Raw genomic sequence first — 22,545 nt, 5'->3', positions numbered from 1 at the left:
TGGCAGGGAGCAATAAATATGCCGTTACCCAGAGAACTAAGACTAAATGACAGCAAAGGAGAAAGTATAGTGTGTGATGGATATATGTTCTGACAATATAAATACAGTACACTATTTTTAAAATGGAGTGATTGATGCTTATATAAAATATATACAGTAGGCAAATTCATAGAGACAGAAAGTACATTAGAAGTTACCAGGCACTGGGGGTGGCAGGAAATGGGGAGTTATTGCCTAATGTTTACAGAGCTTCTGTTCGGGGTGATGAAAAAGTTTTGGAAACAGATGGTGGTGATGGTTGCACAACATTGTGAATATAATTAATGCCACTGAACTGTACACTTTAAAGTGGTTAAAATGGCAAATTTTATGTGTTTTATATATATATATATATATTTTTTTTACCACAATAAAAAACAATGGGGGAATGGTTAATGGGAGGAACATAGGCAAAATATGTTTTTAATGTTTTCAGTAATTGTTACTACTGGTATTCTGATACTGTTGTGGTGTAATATGGGACTTTAAAAAAGAGTAATTATGGGATATTGTAATTCCATCTTCCTCTGTGTCTTTGGTGAGGGAGAAAAGGAGATACAGATGTAACAGAGATGAGATTAAGTAAAAGCTCAACTGTAGTCTTGAAATTGAATTGTACCAATATGAATTCAGGAGGTGTTTTACCATCTACCTATAGATAGATCTATCTAGATACAGATTAGATAGATATAAAAGATTGAACAGATGTAATAGGTAGGTACAAATAGGCAAGATGGGTGGATGGATAGATAGAAAGAAAGAATAGATAGATGGATCTATGAATGGAGGGAAGGAAGGAAAGAAGGAGGGGAGGGAGGGAAGGGAGGGAAGGGAGGGAAGGGAGGGAAAGGAGGGAAGGGAGGGAAGGGAGGGAAGGGAGGGAGGGAGGGAGGGAGGGAAGGAAATATATTCCTAGCTCTGTCCACTAAAAGACATGGAAACAATGATCAACCCAGTGCCATGATTGTCTCTAGCACCCACATTATGATTGGGAAATACCATTTCTCACTAAAATAAACCAGGGCTTCTTGGAGAAATGGCCGACTCCAGAGTTTGGACAGGGCTTGTACAAGATCAGCCCGGAGAACCTTGTCATAGGAGAGAGCAAGAAAGCTATCACTGACTACCAGGCCAGAGTCAAGGTTCTGCCGTGTCCCAATCCCGCCGGAAGAGGGGACGGTGATTCCCCAACGTCACAGCCTAAAAGTCCCGGGACCAAGAGTCAGCGTTCCTCTCCCGGGACCAAGAGTCAGCGTTCCTCTCCCGGGACCAAGAGTCAGCGTTCCTCTCCCGGGACCAAGAGTCAGCGTTCCTCTCCCGGGACCAAGAGTCAGCGTTCCTCTCCCGGGACCACGAGTCAGCGTTCCTCTCCTGGAGCCTGACTCCTGGAGCTGCCAGGGAGCTGTGTCCTGACCCGGACTGGGAAGGGCATGGCCCCCCCGCTCCTGCCTCCATGAGCTTTTCAGGGTGAGCCCTGCTCCATCCCAGAGCACCTGGGGCTGCTGGGCCATTTGCTCTTCTCTGCCTGACAGCCAGAAATGATCCAGAAATGCGTGTTTATCAGACATTGCTGTAAATTTCTGTGATACATATTTTTATATAAATGTACCCTAAAGCATGAAACAACCAGCAATCTCATAAACTAGAAAAGAAATACAATGAGGACATAAATGCCCTTCTTTTAAATCAAATGTGCTTTTCCAGATGTATGCAAATAAATGATAAATCATTTCACCTAGAGAGCTACCATAAATATATAAAACTGTCAACGTCCACGTTATTAAATTACGTGTAAAAAAATCGATAGGGAGGGTGGGAGGGAGGGAGATGCAAGAGGGAAGAGATATGGGAACATATGTATATGTATAACTGATTCACTTTGTTATAAAGCAGAAACTAACACACCATTGTAAAGCAATTATGCTCCAATAAAGATGTTTAAAAAAAAAAAAAATCATGTCCTGGATGCAAAATAAAACATTTTCTCTCTGTGGGAAACCAACTGTGTGAAGTACAGGAGCAGACCACATGAAGAAGAGAAGCCATTTATAACCAAGAGATTTTACAAGTAATTTTAAAATGCCTTTGGGCATTGATAGAATTTCTGTATTATACTTATAGTGTAAATGGCCATCTGCTCCAACAGATTGTTTAAAAAGATATGGAGAAATCGTGGTAAATCTGTCTTCGAACTCAGAGGTGAGAGATTCTGTTCCTGTGTTCAACCAAGCTGGGTGACTTCTCCCTGCTAGGTTGCCTGGGGCTCAGGGCAATCACTGTAAAGACTGTTTCGGGTTTCCCTTAGGCGAGGAGGGCCTCCTTCTAGGGACTCTCTAACGTATACCCTGCGGTCTTGGGTGCTCTTTGGCAGGGGTGTCTAGCATTCACGCACAGCTAAGGAGAAACTGACAATGGATAGAGGTCATCACAATTCTCTGTTAGTGAGGCTAAGGTCTGTGGTTCTATCCTACAGCAGAAAAGTTGGCAAACTTTTTTTCTTTTTCATTTCACCATCCTATGTCACAGGCTAGCCGTCATTCAAGCATCCAGATGAAAGAGGGAAGTTGAATCCACTCATCACCACACTTGGGAAAATGCCAACAAGTGAGCCCCATATTCAAACATGTGATGATAATACGCTGTATCTGAGACTACACAGCCTGTCAAATAAAGACTTGATCCCCTCCCTCAGAGAGGTGAGAAAGGAATGGGTCACAAAATAGAGGGCTAGGGAAATGATGAGGTTGTCCTGTGCTGGCCACCCCGAGTTCTACCCAAAGGGTCCCTAAGGAATACCTGTCAAAGATCCTCTGTGGCTGCATCATGCTGTTGACAACGTGGGTCATGTGATCTTGGGCTGCGACCACTTCTGGGGGAGGGTCGTATTTATTCACTGCCGTGACCTTTTCCAGAATTAGAAATGCAAAGGGAAAAGAAATAAATTTGTTTTAAAAGGAAGACAAGCCTTAGATTTTCTTTAATGAAATGTCCTAGACATGCGACCAGGAATCTGTGTTCTGTCTTCACGTCTACTCTAACTTTCCTAAAACCTAAAGAATAATAATTATTTTAAAGTATTGAGCTGGAGCCCCTTGGTCACCTATTTCTTTATACTCCCTGGTTTGAAAGGAAAAAAGCAAAAACAAAATCAAAACCTCTGAAGTCTAAGATGACCTTTAATATAGTAAACATTTCAACTTTTTTTTTTTTTTTTTTTTTTTAACATTTCAACTTTTAATGTGAAAAGAAATAAAATTCACAGTTCTAGATTCCAGGTAGTTGTTACTGCAGAATTTTTCCTCATGCCATCATGCCAAGAACTATTCCTATGATCTCAAATTCTACTAAACCTCCCCCTCTTTTAGTGTAACTTTCTCTTTTCAAAGATATGGGCCTTTTCCTCACGATGGACAGTTCTCCGTCCCCCGGCTTTGTCATCCCTCTAAATACACTATTCTTGTCTGCCATACCTTTATCTAATGCATGGTTTTAAATGTTATTCCCTTCGCACAACGTTAAAGGGAAAGAGAAATCTAATAAGTGCCTTTGAGTGAGAGAATGATAACAGGCTAGCACCTGTAACTATTTTTTAACCAAGATTTCAGAGAGGCATTTATGAACTGGAATATCTGCCTCTCTGCATATTTATACCTCCTTTTTCATTCCCATCTCAAATTTGCATCCAGTGTATGAAACCCCTCATTAGTGGAGATTTCAGCTGACACCAGTCACGACAGCATGACAAATTAGCTTCCACAGGTATGGAAGGGGCTGGCAGGTGCTAGCATTCAATGTCTGGTTACTCTCAACTTGTGTCCAGAAGAATCATTATCTTAAAGAGTAGAATAAAAGATTTAAAAATCAGAGTATTGATTTATTTGAGTCCTTTTCGATGATGTGGTAGAATGACATTATAATTCACTTCATTATTAAGTGAACTTTTAGAGGAACACAGATAGGATCACACACCCTCCAAATATGAGAGTTATCCAAACGAACAGTCGGCTATACTGCTGTCAGCCTACGTACATGGAGGCTGCTTCCGTTTCCCACAGCCAGTCTCCTCACTGTACCAAGAGCAGGGCTTTCACTGCATTTGTGTTGATGCTCAGCTCTGCAGAGGGTTAAACGGATAGATCCTGGGACAAGGACACGCCCCCTAAATACTGAATGCATGTACTGTTATGTAATCATTTATGGATTGCATTGGTCTTGCAGCAGGCAGCATGAGCTTTTGAGCCTATCAACTCATAAACACAGGAAATGATATGATTACATACCTTTTCTTCCACTTTTATCTTCTTCTGATCTAATTCTGTTAATCGAGGTAGCATAAAAATCACGAAGGAACAATAGTCAGATTTTTCCTGTTTAAAATATCAAGAGGGTTATTCAGTTACCTTCCTTTTCCACTAGCAGTCTACTTTCATGAGCTTAGGGCTTTCACCTACTAATGCTGTCATTCATTCACACACACACACACACACACACACACACACACACACACACACACACACACCCTGCATAGGTCTTTACATTTTCAGCTTACCAGTCCCCTTATATTAACAACTCAAATGTAGACTGTGCCTTGTAACTTATAAAGCTTTTCAAATGTGTGATCTTGTTAATCTCCCTGTGAGATAAGCAGGACAGTTCTGATTATCTTCATTTCTAAAGAGAAAAACAACTAAGGCTCGGAGAGGTGAAGTATTTCATCTAAGGTTCTATGGCCAGTGATCCAAACCCCATCTTCTAATTCCAAAGAGTTTCATTAATTTCTCATTATTTATTACTTTGTATTGTTTTATATTAATTTGTATCATTAATTATGAATTTGTTTTACAATAATAAAATGACATTCATTTATAGAACAACCTCCATATTACTCCCTATCGTCTTCTGTGTTAGGATTACCGGCCTTTTAGAAATATAATTACAGTTATTTTTTATTAAGAAGCTACATCTCTTTGAAGGGAAAGATATTAAGTGGGTGATGCGTTTTGAGGATGAGAATATACATGAAATGAATATACAATGGTACCTTTTGTGTACTTCAAAGTGCAAATGTGGGGGAAGTTTATATATAAATGAGTTAACATGTGAAAGGGTTTGCGCTATTTATTTATGCAAACACCTAGATGCTCTTTATGGATCTGGAACTGGGAGGGATGGCCACTTTAAACCCTTTCTTTCCCAGGGATGCTTTTAAATTGCCTGCCACTATTCTCATACCAAACATTGTTTTTATTTTTAGATCTTATTTTTCATTTTTTATTTTGATTTTTGCCTGCCCGGACATGTTTCTCAAGACACACAAAAAGAAAGGTACTCAGAGATACATACAAATTCAAGAGTCTATGGAAAGGCGAGTGAAGGATATAGATAGAAATGGGAATGAATGACATATGCACAAAGAGGGAGGGACAGAGTTGAGGAGAAAGGATCTATCACTGGGGGGGAAAAAAAGAGAATCCTGAAAAAGTCTGAAAGTTTGATATCCATAGGTGAAGAATCAGTAGGAAATATATGATTTTTTTCTATAATCATTTTACAATGCCAATTTTACAACAATCCCCAGGCGAATTTCCTTAAGTGTCTAATCTTAGACTTTCCCCTGTTATAAAATAGGAACCACATTCCGTCTACACCTCAGGCATCGTCCATTCTTTCATGTAAAAGGACATTGCTCTACAATCTCAATAGCTCCCGCCTGATAATCTTTATTACCACCCGGATGAGTCACAAATGACCACACAGAGTAGGCAACCAGTATTCAATTTCAGGCTTTACATGCACCGATGGTGGTACATAGGTGCGACTTTGCTTACCCCTTCTAATAGAGAATGAAGATAAATACACCTTATTCACATTCCTGATGTTCTATCAAAAGCACTTCATAGAGAAGAATTTCAAGAAAGTCCTCATCCCTCTCCCCTGCCCCCAACATAAAGGATGTCTCACCCGAATTGGGTTTCTTAGAAGATTGAGAACTCGAAGGAGGCGTAGGTTTTCAATGTATTCTATTTCACCCAGCTCAGCAATCTGTTTAATCCAAAAACAAACAAACACACACACAATATTATCAACAGACTAAATGCACCAAGACAACAGAGAACATAATATAAGAGGAGCTACTTTGGATCCTTTAAACTCAACTTATTTTAAAAATTGCTCTTGTGACTATCCAGCTTTTTAATGAGAACTCTGCAAAGCTACACAGAACAAGGGAATTATTGCATGTTCCTTCAGTAAATGCAAACTCACAGCCACATTTTCTTTTTTCCTCTCTGGATAGAGAACAGTGAGGTAGATGCTCCTCATCTCACCCACGTTTATCTTAAGGCAGAAATAAAATAGTACATAGAATCAGAGAAACTGCAAAAAATGCATGCAAGGGCTACATGCTTCTCCCCATCACTATTCTGCCCAGCCTGCAGCTCCCCAATCTCCCCCCCACAACACTGCTTCTGCTGGTTATCTGTGACTGGGGAAGCCTTCTTACTGCATGTACATGTGTAGCTCTATCATTTTTTCAATGAGATAATTGTTTTAAGAAAAGGTAAACATGGGAGATTGTATGACATATTTCTTGATGTGAATGTTACATGACTATTCACCTTAAAATTCTTTGCTAAACGGTACGTTTATGTGTTATACACTTTTTTTGTATAGGTAATGTTTCACGACTTTAAAAAGTAAGAGGGAAAAAGGTTGCTTGATAGTTCCTTAATTTGAGCAGGGATAGAGCTTGGGTGGCAGCAGGCCTGAATTCTCCACTAAACTAAAGACAGTTTTCCTCTAAATGTCCTGTAATTAGCATAATTATAATCTTACTTCAGATGTAGATGCTGAACTTTTGCAAAAAATTAATAATCACTTTTGCATTTCTATTTCTCCCCAAGTCATTTCTGCATGCATGGTAAGATCACTCCAACAGCAGAGTCACTAATAGTTCCTGAGTTACCCAACCACAAAATGCAGTTGAAATGTAAGCTATTCCCAAAGCTAAATCAGGGGAGGAACACATGTGCCATGTTCTAAGGATGCCATTTTCAAAGACATAATATGAAAGGCCAATTCCGAGTTACAATATATAACCTGCACACATTAATCTGGTTATAGCAATGTTATGCTTTTTCCATAAGATGACTAGACTGTCCATTAAACTGCCATTTGGATCATCTACAAGATAAAAGGATCAGTTTTTAAATACTGTGTTATTTGGGAAGGTGGAAGAGTCACTTTGGTTCACACTGCTCAATCAGTCAATAGATCGATTCCCCTCCAGCCTACAGCTCTTGTGTTTGGACCTAACACAAATGTTAGGAGGAGATGTTTCCTCGCAGCCAACACGTCTCACCAACGCATCCTGGCCATGTGCACTTGCAGACATTGCTGGTGGGAGTGGATGTGTTACACATGCATAAGCTATAAACCAGCTATCCCACTTCAAGAGGTTTATATTGAAAAGATCATCAGACAAAAATTAGACACATGAGCATTTGGTCTAACGTTTTTGTTAAAAGTTTAAAATTTTCTCAATTCTGAAAAATTCCATCATTATGTGATTAAATGAGTCATGGCACAGTCCCATAATAGGAACACTAGGCAACCATTTTAGAAGATGGTAACATCGATGGTGCTTAACATGGAAAGATCTTGTAAATGCTGTGAACACTATGAATAGAATAATCACAGACTATGTAAAATATTATCACTAAGATGTCAGTTGGGATGAGCCAGTCTTTTGAGAGTCAAATGAGAGGGATTCAGCTCCCCTCCCAGTCCTTTCAAAGGTAGGATGAAGTGGGTAAGGGCAGAGGGGAACACGTGTGGAGGCACCTGGCTACCAGGGCCCACCTCTGCTGAACTGGTGATGTGCACCAGGCACGGGCCATCCTGCATGCGCCGCCCACCCCACCCTGCAGACCTCACCCGGCAGCAGACCCACCCTCACGTCTTCTCTCTTCAAATGCCAAGACCCAAGGCTTGTGTGTGTCACAGGCGAACACAAAAGGTGTGCAGACACAACACCCCCAAACCACCTAAAGTGAAACACTGCCAGAAAGATTATATTCTGAAAGGAACTTCAGCCATCTGATGCCAAGAATGTCATACCAGCAGGGCTGATCCCCAGATTCCGGTCTACCCTTCTTCCCTGATCTCCTCTGCCCGTGTTGGTTACTCCCCACCAAGCAGAAGCCTTTCAACTTCCACTATGTAGGGAGAAGTTGGCTCCTTTCTTTGACATTTCCTTTTAAGCCATGCTCTCCAAGCCTAACCATCCAGACCTAAAGAGGCCTGTTAAGTCTTTTTCGTAAAATACATGCTAGATAGATAGAGATGAAATAATGACACTAAGTAAGACTCAGAGAAGTAAAACAGCAGTCTCTAAGTAACTCCCAGACCAAAATTTTGCTTCTAGAAGAAAAGGCTGAGGTTATAATAGAGTTAACATTTTGGGGATAAGTTTTAAATGATAGAAATGACTTAAAATCTAACAAGGATTGTAGAGTGGAGAGTGACAAAGGCACCCAAATCACCGGCTCGTGATGAATTTGCAAAAAAACTTAAAAGAGATGTTCAAATGATCATGTGAAGGTACGGCAATGTTTCAACAGCTTATACCAAGTAAATAATACTGATAAAAGTGCTCCCAATAAGACAATATTCCTAACATCAAGTTAATCATATGAGAAGCAATAGCTATGTTATGTTTCTCTTAAATGATAAATTTTCCATCCTTGATACACAGTATTCTCAGTAGTGCTAGAGAAATCTCTGAGGAAATCTTTGGATGGCTCGGCTTCCAGAATATTTCACATACTGTTGGTTGTTCCCCAACCTGCCCAGCGGGGAGTGAGGGAATTGTGTCATTGTTACGGACCCAATCGTTGCCAAAGGATCCCTCCTTTGGGACGTGTGGCCATTTTTTTCTTTTTTAATGGAGTCTCTTCAACATTTGAAAATTATAAACTCTGTTCTTCCCTAATGATCCCCCTTTTTTTCTTCAACTATTTCAAATGTAATTTGAAAAGTCTCCTGGAATGGAAGAGAACACCATACTATTCATGAGGTCTTTCTAGACCTGTGCTACCCAGTATGGTAGTTACTAGCCCTATGTGGCTACTTACCAGTGGGAATACAGCTAGGATAAATTCAAATGTACTGTAAGTGCAAAATACACCATAGATGTCCAAAACGTAGTGTGAAACAACAGAATATAAAATATCTCATCAATAATTTTTATAAAGATTACATGTTGAAATGACAATATTTTGGATATATTGGGCTAAATAAAGCAAAAAATTAATTTCACCTGTTTCTTTTTACCTTTTTATTGTGGCTACTAGAAAACTTAAAATGACACATGTGGCTCACACTATATTTAAGCCAGAAAGCACTCTTCTAGATCATGACAACACCACACACTTTTCTGAAGGGAGGGCCATTAGCATTTCATTTAATGTATTAGCCTGCAGGGTTAAGAACACTGACTCTGGAGGCAAATCGTTCTGTTTGAACCCTGGCTCTGCTATTCGCTGGATATGGTATAACTTTGGACAAGTTACTTAACCTCTCTTTGCTCCAGTTTCTTCATCTGTAGAATAGCGATAATAATAGGGTTATAATGAGGATTAAATGAGATGATATATGCAAAGTGCTTAAAACAGTGCCTTGTGCATAAATACGCAATGAAAATCTCTGCATTATTTTATGACTGTAATTGTCATTATTATTACCATTACTCCTTTTCCTAAATCCTGAGATGCACTGAGTTGAAATGTAATGAGTGCATTCTGCTGTTTGAACACCGCCTGTGTGTATCTGCAAACCATTTTAATGGCCATTTCATGAAAAAGACACTAAAACCATATGAGACAGAGATTGTGCTGACTTCATAAGACAGGTGGGACAGTGAACAAAAGTCACCCACTAGAATTAACCTTAGAAGTTAACAAACAATTTAATATGCAAGTCAAGTGAAAATGAGGAGGAATAGTTTTTGCCTGTGATTAAAAATCCACTTCTTCCCAGACCTAAAGATTGCCTCCTTTTCTTGATTTTTAGAAATCTAATAGCTAATGGAAGCTCACTGGAGAAAGAGTCATCAGACCCAGCTGATAAGCACCAACACAGCCGAACAGAGAAATATCTCCACAGGAACGCATCTCACTCCAGCTAGGATCTACGTCTCTTCCAGGGTTAGCCAAAATTTTCGTTTTCAAGAAGAAATAACCATTCGTCTTCCTTATGAAATCTTTCCCCAAAATATGAAAAAGTACTCGAGATGAATAAAATCACAATGTAGATCTGATTGCATAAGAGGTGAGTTATAGGTACCAACTTAATATACCATGATTAGGAGCACAAATGCTTTATTAAAAATAAAATGTATTTAAGAGTGAAAGCCAATTGATATAATTGGTGAAGTAACGTGTGCATTAAGCCAGATAGGGTAATCTGAGTAAGTCCAATCCCCAACTCATTCGGGTTGGGAACGTACCCAATTGTTACAAATAGGATATAAGAATTCACTTCCTGTGTCTCTTCTCATTAAATGGGGCACAGGCAACACCAGCCTGAGGCTATTCTCTTGTCTCTAGTTTCCCCCCTCTGACACATCAGACATTCCTAATGCCATCTTTCTACCCCAAATTTCACACGAATATATCTACTTCACAAAATCATGTGCACCTGGTTGCAGTTTAAACCTTCAAAACAATGTAATTAGGAATCTTCACATTTTCAAAAATTAAGAATTATTACTTATTAAAAAAAAAAAAAAAAAAGCAGTGCTTCAACTGTTGCTCCAGGAGGTTTTCTAGAATAACTTTTCTGAGCTGGCACTGAATGTGATAGCACTTGAGAAATAATTATAGACACTAAAACCAAGACATATAAAGTATAATATGACATTACCATATTATCCTCGAGGTTGATCACTTCCAAGAAGTCATGACTCCCTAAGCCTTGGAGGCTACTGATCTGATTGTGGCCCAGATCCAGGATCTGCAGGACCCTTAGGTCATCCAAACCTGTGATCTTCTCAATCTGGTTATTGCTCTAAAATTGATAAAATATACTTAATGTCCTAAAGGGAAAAGTGTAATGACAAGTTTTCATCCTGGATACTGCCCCAAACCTCTTAAAATCAGTAAGAAATTCCTGTCCCCCCTCCCATTCCCATCTTTCACCTCCCTAAACACATATATGTACACCCCAGAAAGAAAGCCCAGCCTTTCAGCTGGAAGACTCAGAACATAATATTTTCACTAGAGGTAAAGCAGATGAATGTTTGAATCAATAGGAAAGACAAAAGCTAGGTAGTATAAGCTTTTGACATTGCTAACCTCAAGCTTAATGGCAGCATAGCTCCAAGCTTATCTTTAGAAATGTAAATTTAATGCAATTCTTCCATCACCATCACAGAAAACCACTTGAATACTGTAACTCCCACATACACTCTGTTTTCAGAAATATTCTGAATATAATCACCTCATATCATGAGGACTGTAGTAGTCTGGTACATGCCTCCACTTATTCATGCTCTTGTACAGTTTCCATCTCTTGAATCCAGGATAGACCTATGACCTGCCTTAACCAAAAGAATATGGCAGAAGTGTCCCGGTTCCAAATCTAAGACTTAGGAAGGCCTGGCAGCATCTCCTCTTGTGTCTTGGAGCCCTAAGCTGCCATGTAAGAACTCTAGCCACACTGTTGGAGAGAATTTGTGGAGAGGTCACCTGGAGAGGAGCCCTGAGACTAAACAGAGAGGAGAAACCCAGCCATTGCAGCATCCTGGCTGAGCCCAGCCCCCAGCCAATCTGCTAGCTGGACGTGGCAAGACCAGCAGAACCACGAGCTGAGCCCAGCTCAGATTACAGAACTGCTAGCTAATAAAATGGTTAACTAATAGAATTTCTCCACGCCACTACACTTGCGGTGGCATGTTTTACAACAATAGATACATAAACAAAGTTCTTAAATAATTTACATGTAAGCATCTTCTTAGACAATACCATGAAACAGAGAAAGATATAAGACTTAAACACTGTTCTTTTTCCCAACCCCCCTGTACCCATAACAACAAATTATAGTGATAACAATAATTTGTATTTTCTTGTTCATTTCCCAACATTCTCAAAATTCCTTGGGTTCTTTAGCCTTTGAGGTATAAAACTAAGCCACAGTAAAGTTAAACTTTGAGTTGAGAAACACAGTAAAGTGTAATTTTGAGGTTTCAATTAATGCCACATTATACCCATCCTTAAACTTTTTTTTTGGCCACACCGCGCACACAAGATCCCAGGTCCCTGACCAGGGATCGAACCTGTTTCCCTGCAGTGGAAGTGTGCAGTCCTAACCACTGGACCACCACAGAATTCCCCCCATCCTTAAACTTTTAAAACTTTTACTAAGCACTTTAGAACTAAAAAATTAAATTATAGTATTCTCTACCATCTATAATATTTTTCCTGGTACATGTTTCCCCAAGTATTTAATAGTAAGAGTTCATTTTCACTCAACTTTTCATAAGATTTCACTTCAATAATGAGCAAAGTTTATGTTCATTAGTATAATTCTATGGCTGTTTAAAATATATTAATAGAATGTTGATAATCTATAAAGCTGGATGATAGTACATGGGGGGTCATTAAACTATTCCTTTTATTTTTATATATGTCTGAAAAATTCCATAATAAGAAGGAAAAATACTCATAACTCCATTTGCCTAAGTCAAATTTCCTACTGTTCAAAAAAGTTCTAGAAAGTGTAATAGAAAGGGGAAAGAAAAAAACTACAGTAAACTGAACATAATATCCTTATTAATTTAACTTATTGAAATAAGACCTCAATATCCTATTTAAAATATGCCCACATATCAAATTTATGTATAATACACCTCTTCCCCAAAGACCTTTGAAGCGCTGTAGATGTGGAAGATGAACTGTAATTCTTCTTTAGAGTGTCTCTGATGGCTTTCAAAGTGGTAGATGCACAAGAGCAGATTGAGGCATAGAAAAGTTTAATTAGATAACTTATGGTCATAAAAGAGAGCAGAACTGAGAAATATTCCAAATCAGAATTTCTGAGTCAAAGTTATCTAGTAAAACCCTTTATCCAATGATGAAAAACTGATACATCTCTTCTCAAAGTGCACGTCTAGTGCCTGAATGAACAGTTCTTCTTGCTTGTTTTATCATGATTAGCAGGGAAAAGGGGGTATTTAGAGAGAAACTAAAATGAAACGAGAAATATTCTCAATCTCCCAACTTGGGAGGGAAAAAAACAAATGGCTTTTACTAAGACAAAATGATTTTTGAAGTTTGGAATGTATTGTCCTTACTTGCTAAAGGAGGTGGTTGACAGAGCAGACCATAAGTGAACCACATTTCCCCCTAATATTTATGGTAAAAGTTGATGGAAGAGGTACTCCCCTGTTGGCGCAGTGGTTAAGAATCCACCTGCCAATGCAGGGGACATGTGTTCGAGCCCTGGACCGGGAAGACCCCACATGCCATGGAGCAACTAAGCCTGTGTGCCACAACTACTGAGCCTGTACTCTAGAGTCCGCAAGCCACAACTACTGAGCCTGCGTGCCACAACTACTGAAGCCTGCGCACCTAGAGCCCTCTTGTTGCTCTACAACGAGAAGCCACCACAATGAGAAGCCCGTGCACTGCAACCAGAGAAAGCCTGCACGCAGCAACAAAGACCCAACACAGCCAAAAATAAAAAAATAAATTTATTAAAAAAAAAAAAAAAGTTGATGGAAGAGAATTAACAACTGGTTTGTATAGTGAATTGTTCTTTTTTCTCTAAACTGTAAACTGAATTACTTTCAGTAGTAAACCAATTGGATTACTGATACCACAAATCTTTTAAAAAGTATTAAAAACTGTTGAAACAAATGAGTATCATTTTATTTTATGAATTTTACTAATGTATGGAAAAGAAAACCTTCCTATTCTCAAAAAGTTTAAGGAAAATGAATGATGGCATATTCTGTATTTTCTAGTTCATCTTGGGTGATGAGGATGGGGATTGGGAACAATCCACCTAATCTACTTGTAGGAAAAATAAGTCTTTTATGCTTCTTCTAAAAGCTACTTGAGATGAGGGGCTTCCCTGGTGGCACAGTGGTTGAGAGTCTGCCTGCCGATGCGGGGGACACGGGTTCGAGCCCTAGTCTGGGAGGATCCCACATGCCGCGGAGCAACTAGGCCCGTGAGCCACAACTACTGAGCCTGCGCGTCTGGAGACTGTGCTCAGCAACAAGAGAGGCCGCGATAGTGAGAGGCCCGCGACCCGCGATGAAGAGTGGCCCCACTTGCCGCAACTAGAGAAAGCCCTCGCACAGAAACGAAGACCCAACACACCCAAAAATAAATAAATAAAACCTACTTGAGATGAAATTATCAACACAGATTATTTATTTAGTTATTGAAACAGTCTTAGGATGAAAGTGCTATGTGATGTCATTCTTAATAATCAGTTCAATTCTCATTCCCTTAAGCACACCCCCAATCTCTTTCCACATATCATGCTCCGCTTAAAGTTAATGGGAATGCCAATGCAAAAAGATATGTAAATAAAGGGATAAGGTTCTAACAAGCTGCAAATTGAATAGAATATACTGCCAATAATCTTTCAAATTTTCATAATTTTAAAGTGTGACTTTCTTTTATAATTTTTAAATTTGCAATTCAGCCTACCAAATTCATTTTCATTTATGCTTTGCTTACATGCCTAAGTGGACAGAAAACAGAAAAACTCAGGGAAATTATTAAACCTTTCCATGCTTCATTTCCAACCTCAGTACTGGGAACCAGTACTTTACCCTCACCTAACTCACTGTAAGAAGTGAAGGCTCTTGAAAAAGCACTTCAGGCTTAACACATAGCCAACCTTCAGCTGTCTGTGGTTAAATAAGACAGGAATTGTAAATTGTATATGTCAAAAATCTGCAGATAACCCAAGATGTCATTTCAAACAACATGTTCAACACTCTCCTGTGGGATAGTTCACGTAAGAAATTAATAAGCTACTAGCCTCGTGGCTTAAAATCCCCCTGTCCACCTCATGACAGATAAAGAACCCCAAAGCCATCCAAGGGTAAGAAGTGAGAAGGAGAAGGAAAGGAAGAAGAAAGAATCCTAGATAATCTACAAACTATATAATCACCCCCAAATTAATGAGCTAGACTGTTATTTCAAAAATACTGTATATATCTTTGGAACAACTATGATCCTGCTGATTTTAAAATAAATTGTATTTTCATTCAGTCATAGTCACATTGTCATACAGCTTAAGAAGCATGCTCTCTATGGGAAAAAAATTAAAAATTTTAACTTCTTGATGGGAATTGTTCATTTATTCTCAGCACTAATTCTGGTATTCTAGAATGGGAAACTGGCATATAGTGATAGAAAAGGACTGCCAAATTCAGGACCCAGTGGTTCATTTGAGAGCAATGAAGTTTTAACTGCAATAAATATTATGCTTAAATATGTTTAAATGTTATTTCATCAATAAGACATTATAAATATATTCTTTTTTTAACATCTTTAGTGGAGTATAATTGCTTTACAATGGTGTGTTAGTTTCTGCTTTATAACAAAGTGAATCAGTTATACATATATATATGTTCCCAAATCTCTTCCCTCTTGCATCTCCCTCCTTCCCACCCTCCCTATCCCACCCCTCTAGGTGGTCACAAAGCACCGAGCTGATCTCCCTGTGCTAAGTGGCTGTTTCCCACTAGCTATCTATTTTACATTTGGTAGTATATATAAGTCCATGCCACTCCCTCACTTTGTCCCAGCTTATCCTTCCCACTCCCCAGGTCCTCAAGTCCATTCTCTACGTCTGCGTCTTTATTGCTGTCCTGCCCCTAGGTTCTTCAGAACAATTTTTTTTTCTTTTTTTAGATTCCATATATATATGTTAGCATACGGTATTTGTTTTTCTCTTTCTGACTTACTTCACTCTGTATGACAGACTCTAGGTCCATCCACCACATTACAAATAACTCAATTTCGTTTCTTTTTATGGCTGAGTAATATTGCATTGTATATATGTACCACACCTTCTTTATCCATTCATCTGTTGATGGACACCTAGGTTGCTTCCATGTCCTGGCTATTGTAAATAGAGCTGCAACGAACATTGTGGTACATGACTCTTTTTGAATTATGGTTTTCTCAGGGCATATGCCCAGTAGTGGGATTTCTGGGTCATATGGTAGTTCTATTTTTAGTTTTTTAAGGGACCTCCATACTGTTCTCCATAGTGGCTGTATCAATTTACATTCCCACCAACAGTGCAAGAGGGTTCCCTTTTCTCTACACCCTCTCCAGCATTTATTCTCTGTACTCTTTTTGATGATGGCCATTCTGACTGGTGTGAGGTGATACCTCACTGTAGTTTTGATTTGCATTTCTCTAATGATTAGTGATGTTGAGCATCCTTCTATGTGTGTGTTGGCAATATGTATATCTTCTTTGGATAAAAGTCTATTTAGGTCTTCTGCCCAATTTTGGATTGGGTTGTTTGTTTTGATATTGAGCTGCATGAGCTGCTTGTATATTTTGGAGATTAATCCTTTGCCAGTTGCTTCACTTGCAAATATTTTCCCCCATTCTGAGGGCTGTCTTTTCGTCTTGTTTATGTTTTCCTTTGCTGTGCAAAAGCTTTTAAGTTTCATTAGGTCCCATTTGTTTATTTTTGTTTTTATTCCCATTTCTCTAGGAAGTGGGTCAAAAAGGATCTTGCTGTGATTTATGTCATACAGTGTTCTGCCTATATTTTCCTCTAAGAGTTTTATAGTGTCTGGCCTTATATTAAGGTCTTTAACCCATTTTGAGTTTATTTTTGTGTATGGTGTTAGGGAGTGTTCTAATTTCATTCTTTCACATGTAGCTGTCCAGTTTTCCCAGCACCACTTACTGAAGAGGCTGTCTTTTCCCCATTGTATATTCTTGCCACCTTTATCAAAGATAAGGTGATCATATGTGAGTGGGTTTATCTCTGGGCTTTCTCTCCTGTTCCAATGATCTATATTTCTGTTTTTGTGCCAGTACCATACTGTCTTGACTACTGTAGCTTTGTAGTATAGTCTGAAGTCAGGGAGCCTGATTCCTCCAGCTCCGTTTTTCTTTCTCAGGATTGCTTTGGCTATTCGGGGTCTTTTGTGTTTCCATACAAATTGTGAAATTTTTTGTTCTAGTTCTGTGAAAAATGACATTTGTAGTTTGATAGGGATTGCACTGAATCTGTAGATTGCTTTGGGTAGTAGAGTCATTTTCACAATGTTGATTCTTCCAATCCAAGAACATGGTATATCTCTCCATCTGTTTGTATCATCTTTAATTTCTTTCATCAGTGTCTTATAGTTTTCTGCATACAGGTCTTTTGTCTCCCTAGGTAGGTTTATTTCTAGGTATTTTATTCTTTTTGTTGCAATGGTAAATGGCAGTGTTTGCTTAATTTCTCTTTCAGATTTTTCATCATTGGTGTATAGGAATGCAAGAGATTTCTGTGCATTAATTTTGTATCCTGCTACTTTACCAAATTCATTGATTAGCTCTAGTAGTTTTCTGGTAGCGTCTTTAGGATTCTCTATGTATAGTATTATGTCATCTGCAAACAGTGACAGCTTTACTTCTTCTTTTCCAATTTGGATTCCTTTTATTTCTTTTTCTTCTCTGATTGCTGCGGCTAAAACTTCCAAAACTTATGTTGAATAATAGTGGTGAGAGTGGGCATCCTTGTCTTGTTCCTGATCTTAGTGGAAATGGTTTCAGTTTTTCACCACTGAGAACGATGTTGGCTGTGCGTTTGTCATATATGGCCTTTATTATGTTGAGGTTAATTTCCCTCTATGCTTACTTTCTGCAGGGTTTTTATCATAAATAGGTGTTGAATTTTGTCAAAAGCTTTTTATGCATCTATTGAGATGATCATATGGTTTTTCTCCTTCAGTTTGTTAATATGGTGTATCACATTGATTGATTTGTGTATATTGAAGAATCCTTGCATTCCTGGGATAAACCCCACTTGATCATGGTGTATGATGCTTTTAATGTGCTGTTGGATTCTGTTTGCTAGTATTTTGTGGAGGATTTTTGCACCTATGTTCATCAGTGATATTGGCCTGTAGTTTTCTTTTTTTGTGACATCTTTGTGTGGTTTTGGTATCAGTGTGATGGTGGCCTCGTAGAATGAGTTTGGGAGTGTTCCTTCCTCTGCTATATTTTGGAAGAGTTTGAGAAGGATAGGTATTAGCTCTTCTCTAATGTTTGATAGAATTCACCTGTGAAGCCATCTGGTCCTGGGCTTTCGTTTGTTGGAAGATTTTTAATCACAGTTTCAATTTCAGTACTTGTGACTGGTCTGTTTATATTTTCTATTTCTTCCTGGTTCAGTCTCAGAAGGTTGTGCTTTTCTAAGAATTTGTCCATTTCTTCCAGGTTGTCCTATATTGGCATATAGTTGCTTGTAGTAATCTCTCATGATCCTTTGTATTTCTGCAGGGTCAGTTGTTACTTCTCCTTTTTCATTTCTAATTCTGTTGATATGAGTCTTCTCCTTTTTTTTCTTGATGAGTCTGGCTAATGGTTTATCAATTTTGTTTATCTTCTCAAAGACCCAGCTTTTAGTTTTATTGATCTTTGCTATTGTTTCCTTCATTTCTTTTTCATTTATTTCTGATCTGATCTTTATGATTTCTCTCCTTCTGCTAACTTTGGGGGTTTTTTGTTCTTCTTTCTCTAATTGCTTTAGGTGTAAGGTTAGGTTGTTTATTTGAGATGTTTCTTGTTTCTTGAGGTTGGATTGTATTGGTATAAACTTCCCTCTTAGAACTGCTTTTGCTGCATCCCATAGGTTTTGGGTCGTCGTGTTTTCATTGTCATTTGTTTCTAGGTATTTTTTGATTTCCTCTTTGATTTCTTCAGTGGTCTCTTGGTTATTATAAAAATATTCTTAATAGTTGCTAAAAGTATGCCTTCCTTTCTCAGTGTTAAAGTCAATCTTTTAAAAAATGGAATTTGTGTACCAAATTAGGAAATCATTTTACTTTAGCATGAATTATTCATCACACACACACACCCCCCCCCCCAGATATGGAAAGGAACAAACAAAACTAAAGACAATGACATTTCATGAAGGAATTAGCTCTTTATAAAACTGAAAAATCCTAACTATCATTCATATATTTACTAAGACATTAACTAGTACTTCTATAAAGAATAATACTTTTGTTAGACTCACCAGACAAAGTATTTTGATCGGTAACATTCCTAAGCCATTAATGGTTTTGATCTTGTTCTTGGCCAAACTAAGGTGGGTAAGACTGCTACATAGCTCTAGTCCGTTGATTTCAGCTATCTCATTGCCTATACACCACGACTATGTTTAAGGAAAATGGTATTAGAAACATTCGGAAGAAAAAATGAATTAGTGTCAAATCATCATTAGAAAAATCAGACAACAGCATAAATAAAAAAGTTCTCTATGATAACATAGGATGAATGCTAAATCTTAAAATGATATTTTTTTCATATAGAAGTTAATAGTGCACCAATTAAAATTAGTTTGTATTTTTTAAAGGCATAGTTTTTGAGTGTGCTCAATTGCCTTTGCATTCATATGTGACTCATTTAATCAGTGAGGAAAAACATTTCAGAGTGGTTCAAAGCTGCCACCTTGGCAGTGTTTTTTCCTTGGTTCCTTAATGGTCTCCATGAGAAACACTTGTACTTTTCCACAGGCAGAACTGAATCCAGGGTTGCCCTGGAGAGACACATGCACTTTATCATCCCCATAACCAGGGAAACAGCCCCGGAGGTGTCATCTGCAGAAAATGGGTGATATTGAGAGGAATAGCCTTTTCTTCTATCTATATTGGCTTCTCTTCTCTTTATAATAAATGAGGCCTAAACTCAGCCTTCTTTTCCTCATCTGTTGATTTTCTAGTTATTTTAAAATTTAACTCTTACCTTTTGTGTTCTATACTTATAGTCACCTAAAAGTGCAAACTCTAAGTCACCAATTCTACTTACCTCTCTCTGTCCTCAATCTTTCTGGCAAATTTCTAGGATTTAATATCACTTCTCCACCCAAGCTCAGTTTCCCCTCCCAAGTAGCCTAAGACATCACCATTTTCTCAGCCACTTGTAATCTTCAGGGTGTCCGATCATCACCAAAACCTGGCATTTTTTGCTTTAAGACATCTCTTCAAATATGTCCTTCCTTTTCATTCACTCCTCTGCCAACTTAATTCAGCTTTAGCACCAATGGATACCTCTAACATCCATTTCTTCGTGCCCTCAAGTCACCTTACACACTGTAGTCAGGTTAATTTTTTTCAAAATATTGACTGGATATCATGCTTCAATTAAAAAATTCTCACAGGATGAATTCCAAATTCTTCACTCTGGCATTTAAGGCCCTTTACTTTAAGCAAAACCTATTTATCGAATTTCATCCCCATAATAATCCAGTGAGAATGCTCCAATTCTGCCAGGTCAATCTTCTCAATAGTTCTGGAATATACCCCTTGACTTTCTTAATTTTTTTAAATACTGCTTTCCTACTTATTTCTAAACCCTACCCATTCTTCAGGACTTAATTTGAAATTCCACTTTTTAAAGTTTTTTCTCTTTTTTAACATTTGCATTAAACCAACATCTTAAGTATTTCTTTTTGACAACCTCATTTCCCTACTTCTATTAGTTTTTAATCACATAAGTAAATACAGGTGACAGACTGGGAGAATATACTGACAACATATATACTATACAAAGTATTACTATCTAGAAAACATAAAGAATGACAATAACCCAATAGAAAATGGGGAAAGAATATATCCAGGAAATTCCCAGAAGAGCAAATCCAAGTGGCTAACATAATAAACATATGAAAAGACACTCTGCTTCACCTGTAGTCGGGAGAAAGCAAATTAAGATGCTATCCTTTGCCTATCAGTTTGGCAAACATTTTAAAGCTTTGGAAGAACAGATTCTTTCATACTACTGGGCGAGAGGGTTCATTATGGTATAGCCTCTCTGGAGGCAATTTGGCAGTGACTATTATAATTGTAAATATCAGAGCAATTCCAATTCTTGGTATCCACTCGAGACAAACTCTTTCTTCCTCAAAGCCTTTTCTGGTCAACTTCTAACACCCCACCTATGGAGATTAATCACAGAATCAACAAATTTTTTAAGAGAAAGGAAGGGACTGTAAGTATCACAGAAACATACATTTTGCCTCATAATTATTTGTAGTTATCCTAACTCTACTACTCACTAGTTTTGTGATGTAATTTCTCTCTGCTCAGATTTTTCATCTGTAAAATGGAGACAACATCAGGCTGCCGTGAAGGCCAAAAGTTAGATCATGAGAAAAAATGTAGAAAATGTATGTGAGTGAGTTGTACAAGTACCTCACAATTATAAGGCATTGTTATCGTTACTAAATTACAAGCACATGAGGCCAAGGAATCACATCCTCTGCCTCTTGGCCAGCAGCACAAAAAGGAGGATTCAGGCCAGGACTGATTCTGAAAGAACTAAGCCAGACACAGAGTTTAATTTAGAAACTAAAAGCAATGATGAGAAAATACTGCCAAATGAACCAGAAATGTCTCGATTTTCCTCACTGGTTCCAGATTCAATCCTTGGGCTGTTCGGCTTGTTGTCAACATGCATTTCAAAACCACTTTCATAAAGCTTCCTGCCAGACTAGCTCTACAAATAGACACTTATGCTCACAAACACGATCCTTCTTTCTGCTTCCATTTTCTTTGGGCTATTTAAACAATCACTCTATAGATGAAATAAAATATCCTCAGTGTAGCAATCTTCGGTAAGAAAAATTAAGCACGGAAAACTTCAAATGGTCATTTGTCTTAATCTAGCAGAGGAAGCAACAGTCTTTAAGTCCTATTTCAGGAGCACTAGTGTCTTGGTAGCTCAGCTTCAACAGAAACAAAGATACTCTGAATTATGACAGAGAGTAAAACAAATGCTTGTGGGTGGCTGAGTCAGGAAGCACTCCCATGGGAAGCAGGCAAGGATTAGAAAACTAGAAAACAGGAATCCGGACACTGTCAAGAGATAATGGGAACTGAAAAGGAAAGCCTGTTGACTGTGTATACAGTAATTTTCCAAGACATTAGAGGCCGTTCCCTTGGTGCATCCAGCTTACTCTCTAGCTTTGACTAGTAGGGCAAGTCATGTTTTATGAAATTAGTATTGCAAGGGCCAAAAGGAGGAGGAATACAGATGCCCCCCTGCAGTCATGGCCATGGCTTCCGCAGCTGCCACTGCCATCACTCACAGCACTGGGGCAAAGGGTGAGGAGCTGACTGAACATCTCTGCTGAGAAATAGGTTCATTTCACCGAAACTGTCTCCTATTTCCCAACTCTTCACTCCCCTTAAAATTTCAAGGAATTTTAGGCACTATAAATTACAGGTGACCCTTGACAAACAGG

The 22,545-nt window shown here is 38.4% G+C and overlaps 1 protein-coding gene across 10 annotated transcripts in view; it reads right to left on the bottom strand.

The window, feature by feature from the left end:
- LRGUK (leucine rich repeats and guanylate kinase domain containing) overlaps nucleotides 1–22,545 on the bottom strand; it is a 131,418-nt gene that overhangs the window by 62,912 nt on the left and 45,961 nt on the right. For all 10 annotated transcript variants that reach the window (XR_014246710.1, XR_014246711.1, XR_014246712.1 and 7 more), the window contains 5 exons: nucleotides 19,318–19,442; nucleotides 10,963–11,106; nucleotides 6,001–6,081; nucleotides 4,320–4,406; nucleotides 2,836–2,942 (listed from right to left, as the gene is read on the bottom strand). Coding sequence is in view for 7 of the 10 variants with exons in the window: in XM_082399143.1 (XP_082255269.1) it covers nucleotides 2,836–2,942; nucleotides 4,320–4,406; nucleotides 6,001–6,081; nucleotides 10,963–11,106; nucleotides 19,318–19,442 (544 nt within the window). In the remaining 3 variants the exon portion in view is untranslated. The remainder of the gene's footprint in view (nucleotides 1–2,835; nucleotides 2,943–4,319; nucleotides 4,407–6,000; nucleotides 6,082–10,962; nucleotides 11,107–19,317; nucleotides 19,443–22,545) is intronic.

Source organism: Balaenoptera borealis (genome assembly GCF_965194805.1).
Source record: "Balaenoptera borealis genome assembly, chromosome: 7".
NCBI lineage: Eukaryota > Metazoa > Chordata > Mammalia > Artiodactyla > Balaenopteridae > Balaenoptera > Balaenoptera borealis.
The sequence above is the reverse complement of the archived record's forward strand: the minus strand, read 5'-3'. Positions and strand labels throughout refer to the sequence as shown.